The 21,411-nt window shown below is 40.6% G+C and overlaps 1 protein-coding gene across 1 annotated transcript in view; it reads right to left on the reverse strand.

Annotated features, from left to right (window-relative positions):
* ctsw.L (cathepsin W L homeolog) overlaps positions 1 to 21,411 on the reverse strand; it is a 28,339-nt gene that overhangs the window by 422 nt on the left and 6,506 nt on the right. The window contains exons 5-10 of the mRNA XM_018242353.2: positions 13,056 to 13,152; positions 10,611 to 10,691; positions 6,826 to 6,942; positions 3,143 to 3,207; positions 2,962 to 3,052; positions 1,297 to 1,355 (exon numbers count right to left, since the gene is read on the reverse strand). Of these exons, the coding sequence (XP_018097842.2) occupies positions 1,297 to 1,355; positions 2,962 to 3,052; positions 3,143 to 3,207; positions 6,826 to 6,942; positions 10,611 to 10,691; positions 13,056 to 13,152 (510 nt within the window). The remainder of the gene's footprint in view (positions 1 to 1,296; positions 1,356 to 2,961; positions 3,053 to 3,142; positions 3,208 to 6,825; positions 6,943 to 10,610; positions 10,692 to 13,055; positions 13,153 to 21,411) is intronic.

Genomic DNA, 21,411 nt, shown 5'->3' on the forward strand with positions numbered 1-21,411 from the left:
GGCAAATTGAGCAGAACATAGTTTTCCTTGAGGCACAGGTCTGATATACTGTATGAGCACTTAGGTGGACTCTCTTGCCCCCCTTAGTGCTCATAAACATTCAACATCACCAAAATTATCATTATTTCCAAAGGCTCCCTTGCACATGCATTGTATAGTAATATATAGGAATACTATATATAATGAATAAAGCAAAAATAGAAGGATATTACAAGTCACATGAGTTCAATGACCAGCAAAGACCAATGTAATGGAACACTGAGGTGACTTCCAGTATCTATATTTTTCAACAGGGAGTACTTTATTTTTTATATTACACAAGTTTCAGCAAGTCATGTGACATTATTTACATAACTAAGCACAGTGATGACATCACTGTGCAACATTTATAAGGATATCATTTACAGAATATGCATGGCTCTTGTGTATTATATAGTAAATAACGTACCCCCTATTGTAAAGTACTAGAACATTACAAGTTACCGAGCAGTTCAATGACCATAGAAAAGCACAAGGCTGAAGGCTATGGAATTCTAGTTAGTCTTGGAAATTTTGTAAGATGGTAGTGTGCCGCTTTAGAAATATCCCTTGAATGGTGTATATTTTTCAGAATAGGAGCACTGGCTCCTGTTGTTGAAGAGTGGTATAAAATAAAATGCCAATTTTGAGTTGATATTGTGAAAACTTTAAAAAATCAACTCAAAACTGGCACTTTATAACATCTCATCTTTCATAAGTTCTTGGTTAGCATGACGAAGCATCTTAAATTGAGCATTATGAATCTTCTAAATAGTTTGATACCTCCTGTGCATACCCCCACACTCCAGTTGGGGGTAACTGTAGTTTTTATTAAAAAGATTGCCCCCGCCAGCACTAGGACACCCGCACTGGAGGGAGCTCCGGGTTCGAATGACCATGTTGGGGCAAACACATGCATATAATGCTCAACTTGCTCATTATGTGCATGCGCGTGACATCAGAATCTCATTATGCGCATGTGCTCTACACAACATGGCTGCCTCCTGGTGCGAGTGTCCTAGCGCTGGCGGGGGGGGGGGCAATTTTTTAATAAAAACTACTGTTACCGCCAACTAGAGTGCAGGCTCTATCAGCCCGCACCTTCAATTGGGGAAAGTATTTTCACCCAAGAGGTGCCCTACTGCCCTTTATGTGCAGGGCATGGGGCAACACACAGATATGCAAGCTACCATGTTTTTATATGTTTGCATTGACATTCAGATCTTCCAGCACATAAAGCATTAAACTAGTTCTTGGGGTGATTAAATGGTTACGTACCTTTTCTCCCCAGTCTTCTCCCCAACTGTTTTTTAGTATCCATTGTGGAAGTTTATTTGCTACAGTGAAAACAGATCATGAATTTACAACTTTATACACCTGCTATTCTGTCCCTTTTGTATATTATATACAGTAATATTAGTTTGCCTTTGCCAAACAATGTCCCTCTAAAGTTGCACTTGAACATTCTACAATTGTCTTCAATTAATCCCAGATCTCACATCAGGTGTTTGGTTAGGAATAGGTCATTTTAAACAATTATTCTGTTTCATATGTAGGAGTTAATATTCAGCAAGCAGGTCCGGACTGAGAATTAAAATAGGCCCTGGTATTTCAGGTACACAGAGGCCCAATCATTCCACACAGAGGCCCAAACAGCCCCCTCCAGCCCACTAAATACTGACTTTCTATGGCACCTTATAGCAGCCCCTCCAGAATCCACAGATTGCCAGTCTGGGCCTGTCAGCAAGTACCAGACGAAGTACAGTTTTTGAGACAAAAAAACAGACAAGCGAGTGTTTTACGACTTAAATTGTCACTACCATCTTGTTGTATCCTAGCAGTGCTATTAGTAGCAATAGTGATTTAGAAGGCAATAATGGGCCAATTACTTGAAAGTCCAAGCATGAGATCTCTTTTCCAGAATCTAATATCTACAAAACTTTCAAATATGGGAAAGTCAAATCCAAAAGAGTACATTATAATATTTCATCAAACTGTTAAATTATTATTATTATTTTTATTTTATTTAATGTATTAAATTTAGTACATTTTAAATATCTTGGTTTTCTTCTGAAAGGGAACGACGACATGGAGATATTTGATGTGGAAATCCCATAAAGAGCCAAAGGGAAGGAAAAGTATCTGAAGAACACAGAAGTTGCTGAAGATGGCACCCTTGAGCTCCACTGCGATACTCTGCACAGATACAAGTTTCACAATTAGGGGCACATTTTTCACTATTACACTATGCGGAGCAGAAGCAGGGAGGGGCACTATGGAGGGTATGGGGGTTAAGTCTCCTTTAAAGGTGCTTGTGTTCAAATGTGCTCTTAGCACTTCTGTATAGCGGTTCTCAGCACCACTAAGTCCTTCCTACTTTCCTTTAAGAATCAGGTGCTGCTGCACCTATTGACACAGGGGACTCAGGAAACCCTGGAGCTGCAGCCTGGCCAGGAGGTGGCAGTAGCTCCACAGTTCCCTGAGTCCCATGTGTCAATTACTGCTTTGCAGTCTTACATTCAGTTGCATCCATTTACATAAATTGGGTGCAGTTGTGCCAAACACAGCACAAATGTGTCTGATTCAATACCTGCATTGTGCCCAAAATGATGCTGACATTCTGGGAAAAACACTATTGTGGGGGAAAAACGGATGATTGCACTTGAAATTGCACTTTATTCACCTATAAATTTATTTATAGGTGAATAAACGTTATTCACCTATTTGCCTGAGTGCAGTAAACCATACCAATCAATAAGTGGTTTGCATTAAAACAGATGACTAGTAAATTCTACATGCTTTATCATCAATGTAAATGAAAAGAACATCAACCTACTAAATAAGTAAAAGATTGTTCATGTTGCCATTACACTTGTGAGACATCCAGACTCACTGCCATATAGAATATCAGGGCCCTAAGGTTCAACCTGGGGGGAAGCTTACCTCCAAGATATCCTACTATTAGCACCACATGGTCCACATAATTAGGGTCACAGTTAGATCTCAATGTATCTACTATTCCTTTCTGGTAATGCTGCAATAAATACCAGAAAAAGAAAGAGTAAACAGATGAGGAATGTGTTCTGAGCTCAATGCTCCAGAATGAGTGAAATAATTATTTTACCTTTAATGGAGCGTGATTGATAGTCACAGTCAGGGTTCCTCGATCAGCAACATGTGAGGCCATTGCTGCAACAATACATTTATACACAATATTAATATTGCTGTAATAATTATTGCTATCCTTAATTCATATAGTGCCAACATCTGCAGTGCTTTAGAGAGATTATGCATTGTTAACATCAGCTTGTGTTACAGCAGAGTTTAAACTGTACATCCCTATCACATTCACACACAGGGGCAAATTCATCAAGGGTCGAATATCGAGGGTTAATTAACCCTTGATATTCGACTGGGAATGAAAATCCTTCGACTTCGAATATCGTAGTCGAATGATTTTGCACAAATACTTCGATCGAACGATCAAAGGAATAATCGTTCGATCGAACGATTAAATCCTTCGAATCGAACGATTCGAAGGATTTTAATCCAACGATCGAAGGATTATCCTTCGACCAGAAAAACTTAGCCAAGCCTATGGGGACTTTCCCCATAGGCTAACATTGGGTTCGGTAGCTTTTAGGTGGCGAACTATTGGGTCGAAGTTTTTTCTTAAAGAGACAGTACTTCGACTATCGAATGTTCGAATAGTCGAACGATTTTAAGTTCGAATCCTTCGATTCGAAGTTGTAGTCGAAGGTCGAAGTAGCCCATTCGATGGTCGAAGTAGCCAAAAAAACACTTCGAAATTCGAAGTATTTTTTCTTCTATTCCTTCACTCGAAGTTAATGAATTGGCCCCTTAATATTGTTAAATTAGTCAGCAGCAACTGAACCTGTCTGTATCTTTTTTCAGAGAGTGTGGGTGGAAGCTGGAATACCGAGAGGCAAAAAAACACACAAGCATAGCAAGAACATACCAACTCTAAGCACTAGCCTGAATGAGATCATCCCCAGTGTTTAATTCATAAGAGAGGAAAGATTTTGGGAAGGGAACCATGTGAGTAAAGCAGCAATAGCAGAGCTGGATCCTAGGAAAAGGTGCAATACAAATTCATGGTAGAGAGGGCTACTGAGTTGAATAGTCGAGGGCTCCAATCTGGAATGACTTTGGTCATCCATTGATTATGATTAGAAACAGTGTCGGAATGGGACACCAGGGGCCCACCAAAAGACCTTAGATCAGGGACTATATAATTCCTCTCCTCACGCAACCTCTATTCTGCTAGTCTCTTTTATTTTCATACAATACTCTATTATTCAATCTATTTAGTCTCTTTGTTCTCATAGAAATAGGTAATGACCATGAAATACGCCAAATGTTTTGAAGCAGGAGGGCCCACTGACACCTGGGCCCACTGGGAGTTTTCCTGGTATCCCTGTGGGCCAGTCCGACACTGATTAGAAATGGTGGAGAGCACGTTTTTTAACCACAGTTTTCAAAGGGAATGTTAGAAATGGCAGTGCTTATTTAGCTTATAGGACTGTGCATTTTATAAACAGTTTTATTTTTTATAATGTCTTTTTACTTTACTAAGCAAATTGTGAATACTCTTGATCTATTTTGTGACAAACAGCCTCATTTTTGGAGGACTTTTCTGGAATGCAAAGGAAAGGGAGATCTTATTGGGTTCTTACAAGTCAAACCTTGGATATACAGTAAAACTCCACCTTGTTTACAAAGAACATACTGTAGCTGCCACAGTAACAAGTCATTGTAATCTTAGTGGCAATTTAGCTTAGCCTCAGAAAGGGAGTAAATCATACCAAAAAGACTTTGCATGCAGATGCAACTAACTTGGCAGTAGACAACTGATGTAAATGCTTATACAGGTATGGGACCTGTTATCCAGAATGCTCGGGACCTGGGGTTTTCCGGATAAAGGATTTTTCCATAATTTAGATCTTCATGCTTTAAGTCTACATGAAAATCATGTAAACATTAAAAAACCCAATAGGCTGGGTTTGCTTTCAATAAGGATTAATTATATCTTAGTTTGTATCATGTACAATGTATTGTTTTATTATTACAGAGAAAAAGGAAATCATTTTTGGATAAAATGGAGTCTATGGGAGATGGCCTTTCTGTAATTCAGAGCTTTCTGGATAACAGGTTTCAAGATAACGGATCCCATATCTGTAATACAAATCCCAGCTGTCTTTATAATAAGGAGATCTTTTGTTGCATCCCTTGCAAGTAAATAAGGAAAGAAGGTTATCTAGAGTGCTGCATCTTTAGTTAAGAAAGTTAGAAGGCTAAGGCTTAATTATTAAGAATCAGGGAAAATAGTCCTGAAAGCATTAGTACCTATAGATGAACATAGGTGCTAAATAGCAGAAGTGCAGCTGCCCATAGCAGCCAACAACAATTTGTTTTGACTTGTTACCAGTAAATATCTGCACTTGCGCATCGTAGTAAACCATCAATTTTATGCTTTGTGAAATATATATTTTATAGCGCTATTTGATTTTTGGAGTCATTTATGAATATGGGCCAGATTTAATTTGAACACTTAGGGGCCCATTTTCAAGTAAAGGAATAGAAAAATACTTAGAATTTCGAATGGTCAAATATGGCTACTTCGACCATCGAATAGGCTACTTCGACCTTTGACTACGACTTCAACTTCGAATCGAACGATTCAAACTAAAAATCGTTCGACTATTCGACCATTTGATAGTCGAAGTACTGTCTCTTTAAAAAATACTTCCAAACCCCTAGTTCGCCACCTAAAACCTACTGAGGCCAAAGGTCCCCAAAGGCTTCCTAACAATTTTCTTATCGAAGGAAAATCCTTAGATCGATGGATTAAAATCATTCGAATCGTTCGATTCGAAAGATTTAAACGTTCGATCGAACAATTATTCCTTCGATCGTTCGATCGTAGAAATATCGCTAAATCCTTCGACTTCGATATTCGAAGTCGAAGGATTTACATTCGGCAGTCGAATATCGAGGGTTAATTAACCCTCGATATTCAACCCTATGTAAATCTGCCCCTTACTGTAGTTGGTTTATAGTTCAGCAGCTGAAAAAACTCCATTGAACTATTTGAGAAAATATGAAATGAATTTAAGAGGCAAGTTTTCTTCATGCAATTGAATCTGGTCCTATATTGTTTAGTGTCCTTAAATTGGCACACGTGCAACCATTATATATTATCTGGCATTAAGAAAACAAATTTAGCATGTTTGGTGTCTTTACTTACTTTTCCATGCATTTAGAGATATGAGCTCCCAATATGTCCATAAACAGTGCATGCCAGTTCTGTCCTCTACTGACAAAGCTTTTCTACTAAAAATAACAAATTCTATTTTTTTATAATCTTTGTAATTAAAAAAACACACATTTCTGATGTCATTTCTTCAGACCTATATCTGTGCTTTTAAACCAGTAGTTCTGGAAGCAAAGTTGACCTAAGGGGCACTAGCAGGGTCCATGTGATAGCCAAGTTAGTCTATGGAGTGAAAAAGTTGCCATCGGCCAAGTGAGCTGGCAAATAGCATTGGATTGTATCAGTCACAATAAGAGCCTCTGGCTGTAGACTGGAAGGGAACATGGTAGAATCATGACACTGCCTCAGAATTATTTCAGCTCTAAATTGTAAGTTCTATTAAAAGGAAACTAGTATCACCATAATTAGTCCAATATTTTAAGCAGGAACACATGTGAATGTTCTATAAACCAATCTACATGAAAAATGCTGCCTTGGGAACCAATACATATTTAGTGGATAACAGTTATTACCTGTCTCATTTTTTTGAAGCATTTCAAAATCATGAATCCATCCTATAGGTTTAAGACCTTTCCGGCATTTAGACTTGTAGCCAGTGTAAGGGTATGTATTTTCACTAGTCAGGCCTCCTACAGAAGAAAAAAAAAAGAATTCTGAAAAACCTTTTAAGGAAAAATGAATAAACTAAAAAACAGATAGAGAATAAAGGACCAGATCCAGTTCCACGAGAAAGCATTTTATGGTTTATCATGTGAAAACCTATGGCTGAGATTCAATTTGAGGAGAAAAACAATTTCTCCTAATTCAGTTCCATAGTTTTCTTACCGTGAGATAAGTTTATTTATTGTATTGCATCTGGCTTTATGGTAAAATCTGGAATGTCATCAGAACATAAGCTATTCTCATCAATTTGAATGTACCCCAAAACCTGATAGAAAACAAACAAACCTGTTAGAGTAAATACGTACAAGTATCCCAAAATTGTATCCTCTCACATAATCAAAATGATAAATACAGGCGTGGGATCCATTATCCAGAAACTAGACTCTTATATCCAAATAATCCAAATTTCTTTCCCTTTTCTCTGTAATCATAAAACAGTACCTTGTACTTGACCCAAACTAAGATATAATTAATCCTTATTGGAGGTAAAACCAACCCATTGGGTTTATTTAATGTTTACATGACTTGAGGTATGAAGATCCAAATTACAGAAAGACCTATTATTCAGAAAACCCCAGGTTCTGGATAAAAAGTCCCATACCTGTACCACATACAGGATCCCTTGGTATTTATGATGGGAGTGGTATGTTATATTGAAGAACTACCAGCCAAGAGAGACTCTATAAATGGTAAGTGATATTCAGCCAAATGTTGGACTATTTCACATTTGATATACATCCTCCTACTTCTGGGTTTGTGGAGTAGTCTAAGTTTATTGAGGCGCCTAATATGTCATCCTCTTATAATGCAATACAGTATGTAAATATATATGCAATTTAAAGTTATGTGGCACAGGTATGGGACCTGTTATCCAGAATGCTTGAAACCTGTAGGTTTTTTTTGGATAAGGGATCTTTCTGTAATCTGGATATCCATACTTTAAGTCTACTAAAAATCATTTAAACATGTTTAATGTTTAATTACTATAGAGAAAAATGAAATCATTTTTACAAATCAGAATTATTTGCTTATAATGAAGTCTATGGTAGATGACCTTCCCATAATTCAGAGCTTTCTGGATAATGGATTTCCAGATAATGGATCCTATACCTGTAGTAGTGGCTATTGGTCTTTGTGATTAATGATTTTTTGATGGATTTGCAGTTTATTTTAACAAACTAAAGAGTGATGTAGGGGTGTCTAACCTGTCCCAATACCTTCTTGTGGGGACAAGAAATTCATTACTAAAGCAAAGTCTTTTGTAACCAGCTGGATTCACCATTGCCTATGATACATCAACATGTGTATGTATTATTATTATTATCATGTATTTTTAGAGCGACAACATATTGCACAGCGCTGTAAAATAAATGCATTTATACAAAGAAATCACATGAATTACATACATAGAACATACAGAATTACATGCATAATGACCAGTACCCATACAAAAGGTCAGGAAGGCCCTGTGCAAAAGAGCTTACAATCTAAAGAGGAAGAGAATGAGACACAAGATGTGGGAGTGGGCAAGATCAGAAATAAGCAAGGTAAGAGATGTAGCATATGGTATTGCATTTGGTAACTAAACAGAGTGAGGGTAGGCTTCTCTAAATAAGTGTGTTTTAAGAGATTTTTTTGAAAGGTTGGGAGAAAGTCAGACAGACGGTAAGAAGAGAATTCCAGAGTAGGGGTGCAGCCCTTAAAAAGTCTTGAATACGAGCGTGTGAGGAGGAAATGAGAGAAGAGCTGAGGAGCAGGTCAGTAGAGGAGTGTAGTAAGTGGCTGGATGAATTCAGAGATGTAGGGTGGGACAGAGTCAGGGCCGCCATCGGGGGGCACAATTGTACTGGGCCCGATGGCTTCTAAATGTTTAGGGGGGCCCAGAAGTGCTGTGTTTCCTAGATTAGCCGGGTCCCCTTGAACTGCCGAAGTAGGAGCCCAGTTGCACCGAAGTATGAGCAGTGTTGCGCTGAAGTAGGAGCTGAGTTGTGCCAAAAAAGAAGCTGAGTTGCACCGAAGAAGGAGCCAAATTGCGCAGAAGAAGGAGCAGAGTTGCCCCAAAGCAGGAGCCGAGTTTGGACGAAATAGGAGCCGAGTTGTGCTGAAGTAGGAGCCGAGCCATGCCGAACACCAATTTGTTTTTTAAACCTTTGGGCACTGTGCACTAATGTTTTTTTTTCTTAAAACTTGGGGGGGGGGGGGTTTAACTTGGGGATCCTGGTTGCTGATTTTTTTTTTTTTAATTGGGGGGGCGCTGGCCACAAAAGGAGTGAAAAGATTGCTGGGAGAGAAGTAGAAAAGATAGAGCATTGTTAAACAGATAAAGAAGGTGGAGGCATCAGAGTGGGTAATAGAGAAAAGGAGAGAAGACGGAAAAAAAGAGAAATTGATGGTATTAAACAGCAGCAGATTAAGGAATAGTGAGAGAATGATATATATGAAATAATTTTGGGTAATTTAGAGTATGATGGGGTTGTGCTAGGTTATGACACACAATACACAGAAAAGGTGCTGTGTTTGTAGAAGCTGAATTTGCAGCCAAGAAAAGTCATATGCACAATTTTCATTTTGGGGTTCCTACAGGTGACATACGTAAATCTATGCATAATGGGCATCAAACTGTGCATTAGAAGGAAATACCAAAATGGCTTGGGTGAAACCAGAAAGAATTGGTGATTGAGGCTATTTATAAGAATAGGTGTGGCTTATGGCTGTGGAAGGGGCTTGTTTTAGCACCCCGCACCATGCTCACCACACAGAGCATCCCTCCACTTTTTTCACTCCAATTTAAGCACTGCAGCTATATGAAAATGAAAATGCCATATAACTCATTATTTCACGTTTTACATGGCTGCAGGGCTGCCATCAGGGGGGGGGCAGGGGGGACAAGTGTCTCAGGCCCGGGCATGAAGGGGGGCCCGGCAGTGCTGCAGTTTAGAAAGAGTCGGGCCTCCCTTGCCAGCACCGAAGATCTACGGCCAGCCAAACAGCCGAAAATGACGAACAGCCGAACTCCCGAATCGGCGAGAAGACCCAAAGCCACAAAAATAGCAGAAGTCCCGAACCACTGAAAAGACCCAAAGTCACGAAAGTTGAAGTTGAAGTCCTGAAGCCACAAGTTCAATTCTACTGAACACCAATTTGTGTGTTTTTTTTAATCCCCTGGCCACCAATGTATTATCCTGGGGCCCCAATTTTTTTTTAACTTGTAAGGGGCGCCCTAGCGCCGATGTTTTTTAAAAAAATATTTTTTTGGGGACCCAACTTGTAAGGGCGCCAATGTTTTTTTTAAACTTATAAGGGAGCCCTGACCATCAATATCTTTTTATAACTTGTATGTGTGATGGGGGTTACTTTTTTAGCGCTGATGTCTGTGTGGTCTTTTAACTGTGATGTGGAGTGGGCAGGGTTTGGGGCGGGGCTTGGGCTCCTGGGTGGCCCTGCATGGCTGCTTAGAGGCAATTCCAGTCTGATGAATAAAGAACATTGCATCAGACAGAAATTAAGTGCCATGTGGTAAGAGACAGGAAGAAGAAGGCCCCTGCCCCATAGAATTTATAATCTAAACAATAAACAAAATAACATGAAATTAAATTCATGTATCCAAATTGTTTATGGTTACATTTCTGCTTACGTTGATTTAGTACTGTGATAAACGCATCCCATGAGTATCCTCCAAGGCAACCATCCCTGCAAAGACTGCAGTCTATAACTTCTAAAAAAAAGAAAAGGTAAATGTTTAAAAATCCGAATTTAGAAAATTAGAGGACTCATTTTCTAAACACAATTACAATGAGCAAATTGTAATTTCAGACACAATTTGCTTTATTTTTTACTCAAAATACATAGTTTTTCCCCACAATTAAGGGCTGAACTCCACAGGCGTTTTTCGACGGATCGGTGCGTCGAACAAGCTCAGACGACAAGTCGGATGCAATCACAGGTGGCAAAATATAATTGGACTCAATGAAAAGTAGAAGGTAAAAACGACACAGTTAGACTGTCGGATGAAGACGCTGCTTTCTGCATTTCGGATGTAATGTAGTTTTTACCTGCTCGTCCAATTATATTTTGCCGCCTACGATTGCATCTGACTTGTCGCCTATGTTTCGTCACCGCGCGCTGATCCAGATGAAAAACGTCCATGGAGCTCAGCCCTAAAAGGTAACAGCAGCCACAACCACAAGTTTTGTGCGTTTGATGACGAAATGGAAGCAACTACGTTGGGATCGCATCAGTCAGAAATGTTCGCTTATATCTGTCTCTGGCACAAAACCTTTGCCATCCACAGTCCCACCCATTTACAACTGCCATTGAAAACATTTTATAATCATTCCACCTTTCACTGTTTTGCCATCAACTGTGCCCCTACCATCTGGAAAGTTTGCATATTTTATTGAATTCTGCCTTCATTCTGTCAACTTTTTGCCTGTTTGTTTTCATGTACAGTGGCTCCTGCTGGAAACCCGTCCTGTCCTAGTCCTGTGTTAAAGGAACAGGTTTGAGTGTCACTGTCTAGGCTTACATTATTGTGTCTCTCTGCTTTGTGTGTGTTCTTGTAGTTCAGGTACAAATATAATTTTTTTGTGCTGGAAATATTAGAGCTCATGCACGTCTGCTAGTGCATACAAATGAGAGGTATCCAGTGTTCCAATTTGGCTAATAATTCTTAGGCTGGCTCCACCACGTGTTTCTTGTTGTAACAAGTAAAACAAAAAGATGAAGGAAGCCTTAAAGCAGAACTTTGTTGCAATTGGAAGCAAGTACCTTAAGTAAGAAAGGGTTTGTAGCCCGAAACATGTACTGGCACAGGTTTCCCTCATCATCTGCTGGTGCAGTTGTGGTCCATGAACCTTCCCCACAGTCTGTTGCAAGCAAAACCACTTTCATTACTTGCATAAATATATGCTCCGCTCCTTGCTCTTACTTATAGTTGGTCTCAGCACTGCTCTGTTCTTCCTGCCTTCCAATCTTGAAATGATCACTGCTGCACCGTTAAGTAACTCGTCTCAGGTGGCAGCAGCGCAAACGTTTCTTGGGGAGCCAAAAAGCCCACCATGCATATTTTATCTATAGTTCCCTTTGCCTGCTCCAAACCACCCCAAAGACCAACCTAATATATAGGCCCCTTCCCCTAGCACTCTTTAAATAAGTCTGTGTGTTGGCACTACTTGAGTGCTGATTGTAAATAGTATTCTACTTGAATTGATAAGATAATAGGGGTCATAATGGATCATTTACAACCCCAAACACATTATGCAAGACAATTATTAAGGTACTTGGTTCCAAAGCCACTCCTTGCACTTCCATATACAGGTATGGGACCTGTTTTCCAGAATGCTTGTGACCTGGGATTTTCGGGATAACAGATATTTCCATAATTTATATTTTCATACCTTAAATCTACTAGAAAATCATGTTAACATGGATATAAACCCAACAGGCTGGTTTTTCCTCCAATAAAAATGAATTATATCTTAGTTTGGATTATTATTACAGAGAAAAATGAAATAATTTTGGAGTGTATGGGAGATGGCCTTTCTATAATTAGGTTTCTGGATAAAAGGTTTCCAGATATCAAATCCCATGCCTGCAGTTGTGCTCAGTGCCACTGCCTCTTCCTGTTGCAAATTGAGCTCAAGTACTGTATGTCTATTGATACAGGAGAACCCTAGAGTTACCACCATCTCAAATGGTAGTGGTAGTTCCAGGCTTTCCACAGCAACCTGCATCAATTGACACAGCATACTGGTGCATAAGAAAATCAGGCATAGACATAATTTGAATGCCAACAGCCAGAACTGACAACATCCCAACATTAGTGCAATTACATATTATTTATTAAGGTGAATGCACATGTGTACATATTTTAACACATCAGCCTCAATTGCATCAGGCACATCACCCCTTGAGGTTGCAATATTCCTGGAGTTTTGGGGGTGAACTGTGCATTGTGGGTAAAAAACATTGCATTTTGCACTCAAAATTGCACTTTGCATGCTGTACTTAAAGCTGTGACTGACCCCTATTTTCTTCTAGAAAGCTGAGGAGTAAAAGCAATTATAAGAAAGAAACTTACGTTGCTCTGACAAATTCACATGGTGTCCCATAATTGCAAATTGTGCCTCAATATTAGCCACAGCAGCAAAAGCCCAACATGAATGGCAGGTATTTCCCTGTAGAAGAAATTATGCAAAAATATTAAAGCCATGTTCCCTGTATTGCTGTTTTTCCCCAGCAATGTTGTACTTTACCTCTCAATGATTCTAAAAGGGTGACCCACATTGGAGGCTTGAGTTTTGGACCAATTAGCTGACAAGAAGGTAATTTATATCTGAAAATATATGTGTATGAGGAATTTAACTATACTTCCAACAATACTGTATATATAGGGCAGCAAATAAATTTCACCTTTAAGCTGGGCTTTCAGGACATATTAAGAAAACCAAATAGAATTTCTCCCCAAATTTCACCCTAACTGGCCCAATCACTGCTCCAAACTCAAGTGCATGGTTAAAGGAGAACTAAAGCTTAACTACAAAAGAAGGCTGATTAGTAATTAATACAGATAATTACTACTGTACATGGCAGCACAGAAACCAGTTCAACTAGCATCAGAATTGAACAATCAGCCCTGTAGCATCAGTTTATATTACAGGCCAATCTCATTTTCTGCTTGATAATTAGTGACGACCCCTCAGTTTAGCTTCTCAACAGCTGCTCAGAGCCCACTGAGTATGTGAGTGTCGCAGACACTTTCCAAGATGGTGACCCCCCGGTGACAAATCTGAAGTCCTGGATTATTGCTGCTATTGATAAGCTGAAACTTTGGTGCAATAAGTATAGTATATAAAATAATGCATTTTTAGCCATATTCACTTTTAGGGTTTAATGCTCCTTTAAAAAAAAAACACACACAGTTTCAAAAAGAAACAACTGGGGAAATAACCGGATCCTACTTTTCATACCCTTAAATCTAGATCATATGGGGTCTATCCTTAACTTTCTTACTATCTGTACCCTGGGGAAACATAGTTATAAATATATATATATATATATATATATATATATATATATATATATATATATATATATATATATATATATATATATACTGTATATATATATATATATATATATATATATATATATATATATATATATATATATATATATATATAGAGAGAAATGTGGAACGCACACCTATAGCCAAAGTAAAAAAATTGGGTGCCAGTCTGGAAAAAACTTAATAAGTACTGTGGGATGACGGCACACCAAAAAAAATTCAACAAGACAAATCTTAGAGAATAAATAGGAGGTTTATTGGACTGAACCAACGTTTCAGTTCCTCACAGGAACTTTCATCAGGGAGTGAAAAGCTTTGTGCACAGTGAGACGCTTAAATTCTGAATATGGCGCCAAAAATGGTTGCTGAGCAACCATTGTGTTAGTGTAAACAACCCAGTGATCGTGCCACCTGGAAGTGAATAAAAATAAAAACAAAGCCGCCTGTCACATAGTTAGGAGTTCTTACCTCATTAGCCGTGGCCTGGGCCCTTAACCCCGCAGTGATCGTGTACCAATGGCCAGACACAGTCCCCGTCCAGGGTCCTGTGCGCTGTGTGTGACTCGCGGCTTGCAGGCGCGGAAGGGGCGGAGCTTAGTACGTAGTGCGCATACTTGCGCATTCCTGCGATTGGAGGCCATTCCGCTCGGACTGACAGCCAGGAGCTGTAACCAACGCTGCTAAAGATAGCAACGGTGGCGCTCCCCTGCTGTATCTCCCAAAGCCCAGGCCCTGCAGCGTTATGAATGTATGGTCTGCGAGTTAACGCTGACCAATACACCCTGCTGTAATTAGCCTTGTTGGGTTTTGTTTGGCCAATGCTTGCCCACATTTGCGCCTCTCACACAACATTAAGGGATACTGGGTCAGTGTCAGCCATAGGTCGACCAAAGAAGGGGCACAGTGTATCGGGGGTACTGCCCGTGGGTTCCTACTGCCAGGCTAAATCATGGGTAGGGTGACAAGGAAACATGGACCTAACGGCATAGACTGTGAACAAAGAAAGATTTAAGACATAAGGGGGAAATAACACAATAGCAAGAGACAATGAATATCAAGTGGCAGAACAAAATAGGTTATAACAGTCCACAATCAAGGCAAACAGTCCAAAAGTGGGTAATCATAGGTATGTTCATATGAAGCACCCCAGTGGAAGTATTTCGTTCAGACCTCGGGGGGATACAGTATCCAGCGTGTGTATCCACCTGGACTCCCTTCTTAGTAGGGCTTGTTCACGGTCGCCACCTCTTTCCAATGGAGGTTGATGGTCTATGGCCATACACCTAAACGTTGGGAGAGTATGTCCTTCCGCTAAAAAATGTTTAGCCACAGGTTGCATTGCTTTTCCTTCCTTCCATGCTTTGCTAATGGCAGAGCGGTGATTGCTGATTCTCTCTCGGAGAGTAGTACATGTTTTGCCAACATAGTATTTGCCACATGGACAGGAAATAATGTAGACAATGTATGTGGAAGTGCAACTTAGTCTCTCTCGAATCTTGATTCTTTTGCCAGTGTGTGGATGTGGGAAATCAGGGCCTGTCAATAAGCTTCTGCATGTTACACAATTTGGACATTTGTAGCACCCCAATTTCTTCTTCTGCGCCAACCAGGTGGGGTCTGTACTTATAGTGCCTTTGAAATCGGTGCGCACTAACAAATCTTTGAGGGATTTGCCTCTTCGAAATCCCATCATGGGTTTTTTGGTTGCATGCAGTGAAAGAGATTCGTCCATGTTAAGCATGGGCCAATGTTTGTTGATGCTGGTGGTAAGATGTTTTGATGCGGCTGAAAAGGTAGTGGTGAAAATCATAGGAGTATTTGTCTCAGTCTTCTGTTGTTTTCTAGACAATAGATCACTTTGCGTGTGTTGCAGAGCTTTATCCAACTGTGTGCATAATAACTCCTCAGAATAGCCTCTTTCAAGAAACCGACCAAACATGTCACGAAGTTGTGCTTCAGCTGTTTCTCTTATGTTATTGTTGCGTATTACTCTTAGGAACTGGGAATACGGAATTCCACGGATTGTGGCGGGCGGGTGGTTACTGGAGGCGTGCAATAAAGAATTGCGGTCCGTAGGCTTCCTGTATAGCCTAGTGCCCAATTTAGAGTCTTTGATGTAAATGTTTAGGTCCAGAAAGTCAATGTTGTCCGCGTGATGGTTGATAGTAAATTTAATAGGGCTATTTAAGTCGTTTAGATGTTGATGAAATCGCTGAAGGGCCTCTTGTGTGTCCACCCAGATCATGAACAAATCATCGATATAGCGAAAGTAAGTCAGTATAGACACACCGATTAGTGGAAGGATCTGGGAACATTCAAAATTTAACATGTATATGTTTGCATATGAAGGAGCTAATGCACTTCCCATGGCCGTCCCAGACACCTGTAGATAGAAAGACTTTTCAAATCTGAAGAAGTTCCTGGACAAAGTCATTTCTAGAAGTTGTATGAGGAATTCTGTGGGTACAGCGTTTGGTGGTGCGGCTATAAGAGCTTCTCTGCAGGCTTGGATCCCCTGGTCATGCGGGATGACAGTATAAAGACTCTTTACGTCCATTGTTACTAGTATGCTGTTAGAAGGGATGCAGTGTAGCTCGTTCAGTCGTCTGATCACATGACTAGAATCCTGTGTATAGGATACCATGGTCTGTACAATTGGTTGTAAGAAGTAATCCACAAATGTAGAAATAGATTGGTAGAGGGAACCAATGGCGGAAATGATTGGTCTTCCTGGGGGAGCCGACAAAGATTTGTGAATTTTAGGTAGTGTGTAAATTATGGGAGTTCTCGGGTGGTCTGTCACTAGGTATCTATGCGTGTCCTGGTCTATCCATCCAGCATTCTTAGCCAGTAGTAGAAACTCATCTAGTTCCCGTTTGAATTTGATGGTTGGGTCCCCAGGAAGGGACTTGTATGTTGTCGTGTCTGATAATTGTTCCAAGATTTCATTTCTGTAGTACGTATAGTCCAATAGGACAATGGCGCCCCCTTTGTCAGCTGCCCGTATTACCAAATCCCGATCTGCTTTGAGGGATTTGATTGCTTGTCTCTCTAGGGGAGTCAGATTACATTTAGGGTTGGATTCCTTTTTCATATTCATAATGTCTCTACTTAAGATGTTGCCAAAGGTTTTGATCGGGGCGGGGGTGTTGGGGGGCTCAAAGGTACTCTTGTTCTTAAACAGCGGTGTCTTACTTGTTGTTGAGTCTTTGAAGAATTCTTTCAGTTTTAGTTTCCTCTGAAATTTATGAATATCGACCAATAGGTCAAAGGTATCTGGGACCACACTCGGGACGAATGAGAGACCTTTGGATAAAAGTGATGTTTCTCCTGCAGACAATGTGTGTCGACTTAAGTTAAAGATTATATTTTCCTGCCCCTTGGTGGTTTTCCTCTTATTATGCCTCCCACCTCGTCTCGTGTGCTTTCTCCTCCTGTTTTTTCTTTTGTTCTCTGAGACCTTGTAGCCACCCCTAAAAAAGAATTGGTGTTTATGTTCTCTGATGCAGCGTCCGAGTCTGTTGACTGATCTGAACTGTCTACAGTTTGGAATACTCTTGGTATGTGTCGTCTCCTACGGGGAGGTGCTCTATAATTATCCGTTCTCAAACCCATCAGCCATCCATACACTCTTTTTGCTTTATAATCCTCTGTTACTTTTGTCAATTTGTTCTGCTTAAATAGTGTCAAATCCTGTTTATACTTATCAGTTAGTTTTTGAAGTTTATCGATCCAATCAGATGAGGTGTCTGTTTTTAGTGTTTCCAGATGTTGATCCTCCAGTCGTTTGATCTCTTCTTTGACTGTAATAAGTTCTTTGCCCACTTGTTCAACCACCAACAGGATCAGATCAAAAGAGCATCTATTTAGAATCCCACACCATTTAGCACAGAAGTCAGGATTGCTACGTCCCAAAGTGGGGATGTTGGTGATTCTGAAGCCTCTAGGGATTAGTCGCTGTCGGTGGTAGTTGGAAAGGTAGATGCCGTGTAGTTGTAAATCTGTTGCTTTTTTCTTTAGGTTCAAAAGTTCATGGTATATGTCATTACTGGGTTTGTCCACCGCTATATCCAATGGAGTCTCTGTGAAGAGAATCCTGTCCACATCATGTATATTGAAAGAAAAGTCCAAAGTAGTGTCTATGTCCAATGGTAGTTGTGAAGGATTCTCAGCCATTGACATGAATTAATCTGTGCGATGGGTACAGTGGATGGTTCTTTTCACAAATCCTGTAGTCTCTTGTGGTGTTTGTGTAGATCCTCTTAAGTGCAAAAATCACTTCTCAGCGAGCGACCTCCAATATAGGGTTAAATCATCATTCCGTTATAGAAGAAAACTATGGATTGTACGAATAAACGAACAGCCCATCTGTATAAGGCAGGGTGCGAGCCAGGATGAAACCCCAAAATAGGAGTTAGATCATAAATGGAGAGAAATGTGGAACGCACACCTATAGCCAAAGTAAAAAAATTGGGTGCCAGTCTGGAAAAAACTTAATAAGTACTGTGGGATGACGGCACACCAAAAAAAATTCAACAAGACAAATCTTAGAGAATAAATAGGAGGTTTATTGGACTGAACCAACGTTTCAGTTCCTCACAGGAACTTTCATCAGGGAGTGAAAAGCTTTGTGCACAGTGAGACGCTTAAATTCTGAATATGGCGCCAAAAATGGTTGCTGAGCAACCATTGTGTTAGTGTAAACAACCCAGTGATCGTGCCACCTGGAAGTGAATAAAAATAAAAACAAAGCCGCCTGTCACATAGTTAGGAGTTCTTACCTCATTAGCCGTGGCCTGGGCCCTTAACCCCGCAGTGATCGTGTACCAATGGCCAGACACAGTCCCCGTCCAGGGTCCTGTGCGCTGTGTGTGACTCGCGGCTTGCAGGCGCGGAAGGGGCGGAGCTTAGTACGTAGTGCGCATACTTGCGCATTCCTGCGATTGGAGGCCATTCCGCTCGGACTGACAGCCAGGAGCTGTAACCAACGCTGCTAAAGATAGCAACGGTGGCGCTCCCCTGCTGTATCTCCCAAAGCCCAGGCCCTGCAGCGTTATGAATGTATGGTCTGCGAGTTAACGCTGACCAATACACCCTGCTGTAATTAGCCTTGTTGGGTTTTGTTTGGCCAATGCTTGCCCACATTTGCGCCTCTCACACAACATTAAGGGATACTGGGTCAGTGTCAGCCATAGGTCGACCAAAGAAGGGGCACAGTGTATCGGGGGTACTGCCCGTGGGTTCCTACTGCCAGGCTAAATCATGGGTAGGGTGACAAGGAAACATGGACCTAACGGCATAGACTGTGAACAAAGAAAGATTTAAGACATAAGGGGGAAATAACACAATAGCAAGAGACAATGAATATCAAGTGGCAGAACAAAATAGGTTATAACAGTCCACAATCAAGGCAAACAGTCCAAAAGTGGGTAATCATAGGTATGTTCATATGAAGCACCCCAGTGGAAGTATTTCGTTCAGACCTCGGGGGGATACAGTATCCAGCGTGTGTATCCACCTGGACTCCCTTCTTAGTAGGGCTTGTTCACGGTCGCCACCTCTTTCCAATGGAGGTTGATGGTCTATGGCCATACACCTAAACGTTGGGAGAGTATGTCCTTCCGCTAAAAAATGTTTAGCCACAGGTTGCATTGCTTTTCCTTCCTTCCATGCTTTGCTAATGGCAGAGCGGTGATTGCTGATTCTCTCTCGGAGAGTAGTACATGTTTTGCCAACATAGTATTTGCCACATGGACAGGAAATAATGTAGACAATGTATGTGGAAGTGCAACTTAGTCTCTCTCGAATCTTGATTCTTTTGCCAGTGTGTGGATGTGGGAAATCAGGGCCTGTCAATAAGCTTCTGCATGTTACACAATTTGGACATTTGTAGCACCCCAATTTCTTCTTCTGCGCCAACCAGGTGGGGTCTGTACTTATAGTGCCTTTGAAATCGGTGCGCACTAACAAATCTTTGAGGGATTTGCCTCTTCGAAATCCCATCATGGGTTTTTTGGTTGCATGCAGTGAAAGAGATTCGTCCATGTTAAGCATGGGCCAATGTTTGTTGATGCTGGTGGTAAGATGTTTTGATGCGGCTGAAAAGGTAGTGGTGAAAATCATAGGAGTATTTGTCTCAGTCTTCTGTTGTTTTCTAGACAATAGATCACTTTGCGTGTGTTGCAGAGCTTTATCCAACTGTGTGCATAATAACTCCTCAGAATAGCCTCTTTCAAGAAACCGACCAAACATGTCACGAAGTTGTGCTTCAGCTGTTTCTCTTATGTTATTGTTGCGTATTACTCTTAGGAACTGGGAATACGGAATTCCACGGATTGTGGCGGGCGGGTGGTTACTGGAGGCGTGCAATAAAGAATTGCGGTCCGTAGGCTTCCTGTATAGCCTAGTGCCCAATTTAGAGTCTTTGATGTAAATGTTTAGGTCCAGAAAGTCAATGTTGTCCGCGTGATGGTTGATAGTAAATTTAATAGGGCTATTTAAGTCGTTTAGATGTTGATGAAATCGCTGAAGGGCCTCTTGTGTGTCCACCCAGATCATGAACAAATCATCGATATAGCGAAAGTAAGTCAGTATAGACACACCGATTAGTGGAAGGATCTGGGAACATTCAAAATTTAACATGTATATGTTTGCATATGAAGGAGCTAATGCACTTCCCATGGCCGTCCCAGACACCTGTAGATAGAAAGACTTTTCAAATCTGAAGAAGTTCCTGGACAAAGTCATTTCTAGAAGTTGTATGAGGAATTCTGTGGGTACAGCGTTTGGTGGTGCGGCTATAAGAGCTTCTCTGCAGGCTTGGATCCCCTGGTCATGCGGGATGACAGTATAAAGACTCTTTACGTCCATTGTTACTAGTATGCTGTTAGAAGGGATGCAGTGTAGCTCGTTCAGTCGTCTGATCACATGACTAGAATCCTAGAAACGACTTAAATAGCCCTATTAAATTTACTATCAACCATCACGCGGACAACATTGACTTTCTGGACCTAAACATTTACATCAAAGACTCTAAATTGGGCACTAGGCTATACAGGAAGCCTACGGACCGCAATTCTTTATTGCACGCCTCCAGTAACCACCCGCCCGCCACAATCCGTGGAATTCCGTATTCCCAGTTCCTAAGAGTAATACGCAACAATAACATAAGAGAAACAGCTGAAGCACAACTTCGTGACATGTTTGGTCGGTTTCTTGAAAGAGGCTATTCTGAGGAGTTATTATGCACACAGTTGGATAAAGCTCTGCAACACACGCAAAGTGATCTATTGTCTAGAAAACAACAGAAGACTGAGACAAATACTCCTATGATTTTCACCACTACCTTTTCAGCCGCATCAAAACATCT

Source organism: Xenopus laevis, chromosome 4L (assembly GCF_017654675.1).
Source record: "Xenopus laevis strain J_2021 chromosome 4L, Xenopus_laevis_v10.1, whole genome shotgun sequence".
NCBI lineage: Eukaryota > Metazoa > Chordata > Amphibia > Anura > Pipidae > Xenopus > Xenopus laevis.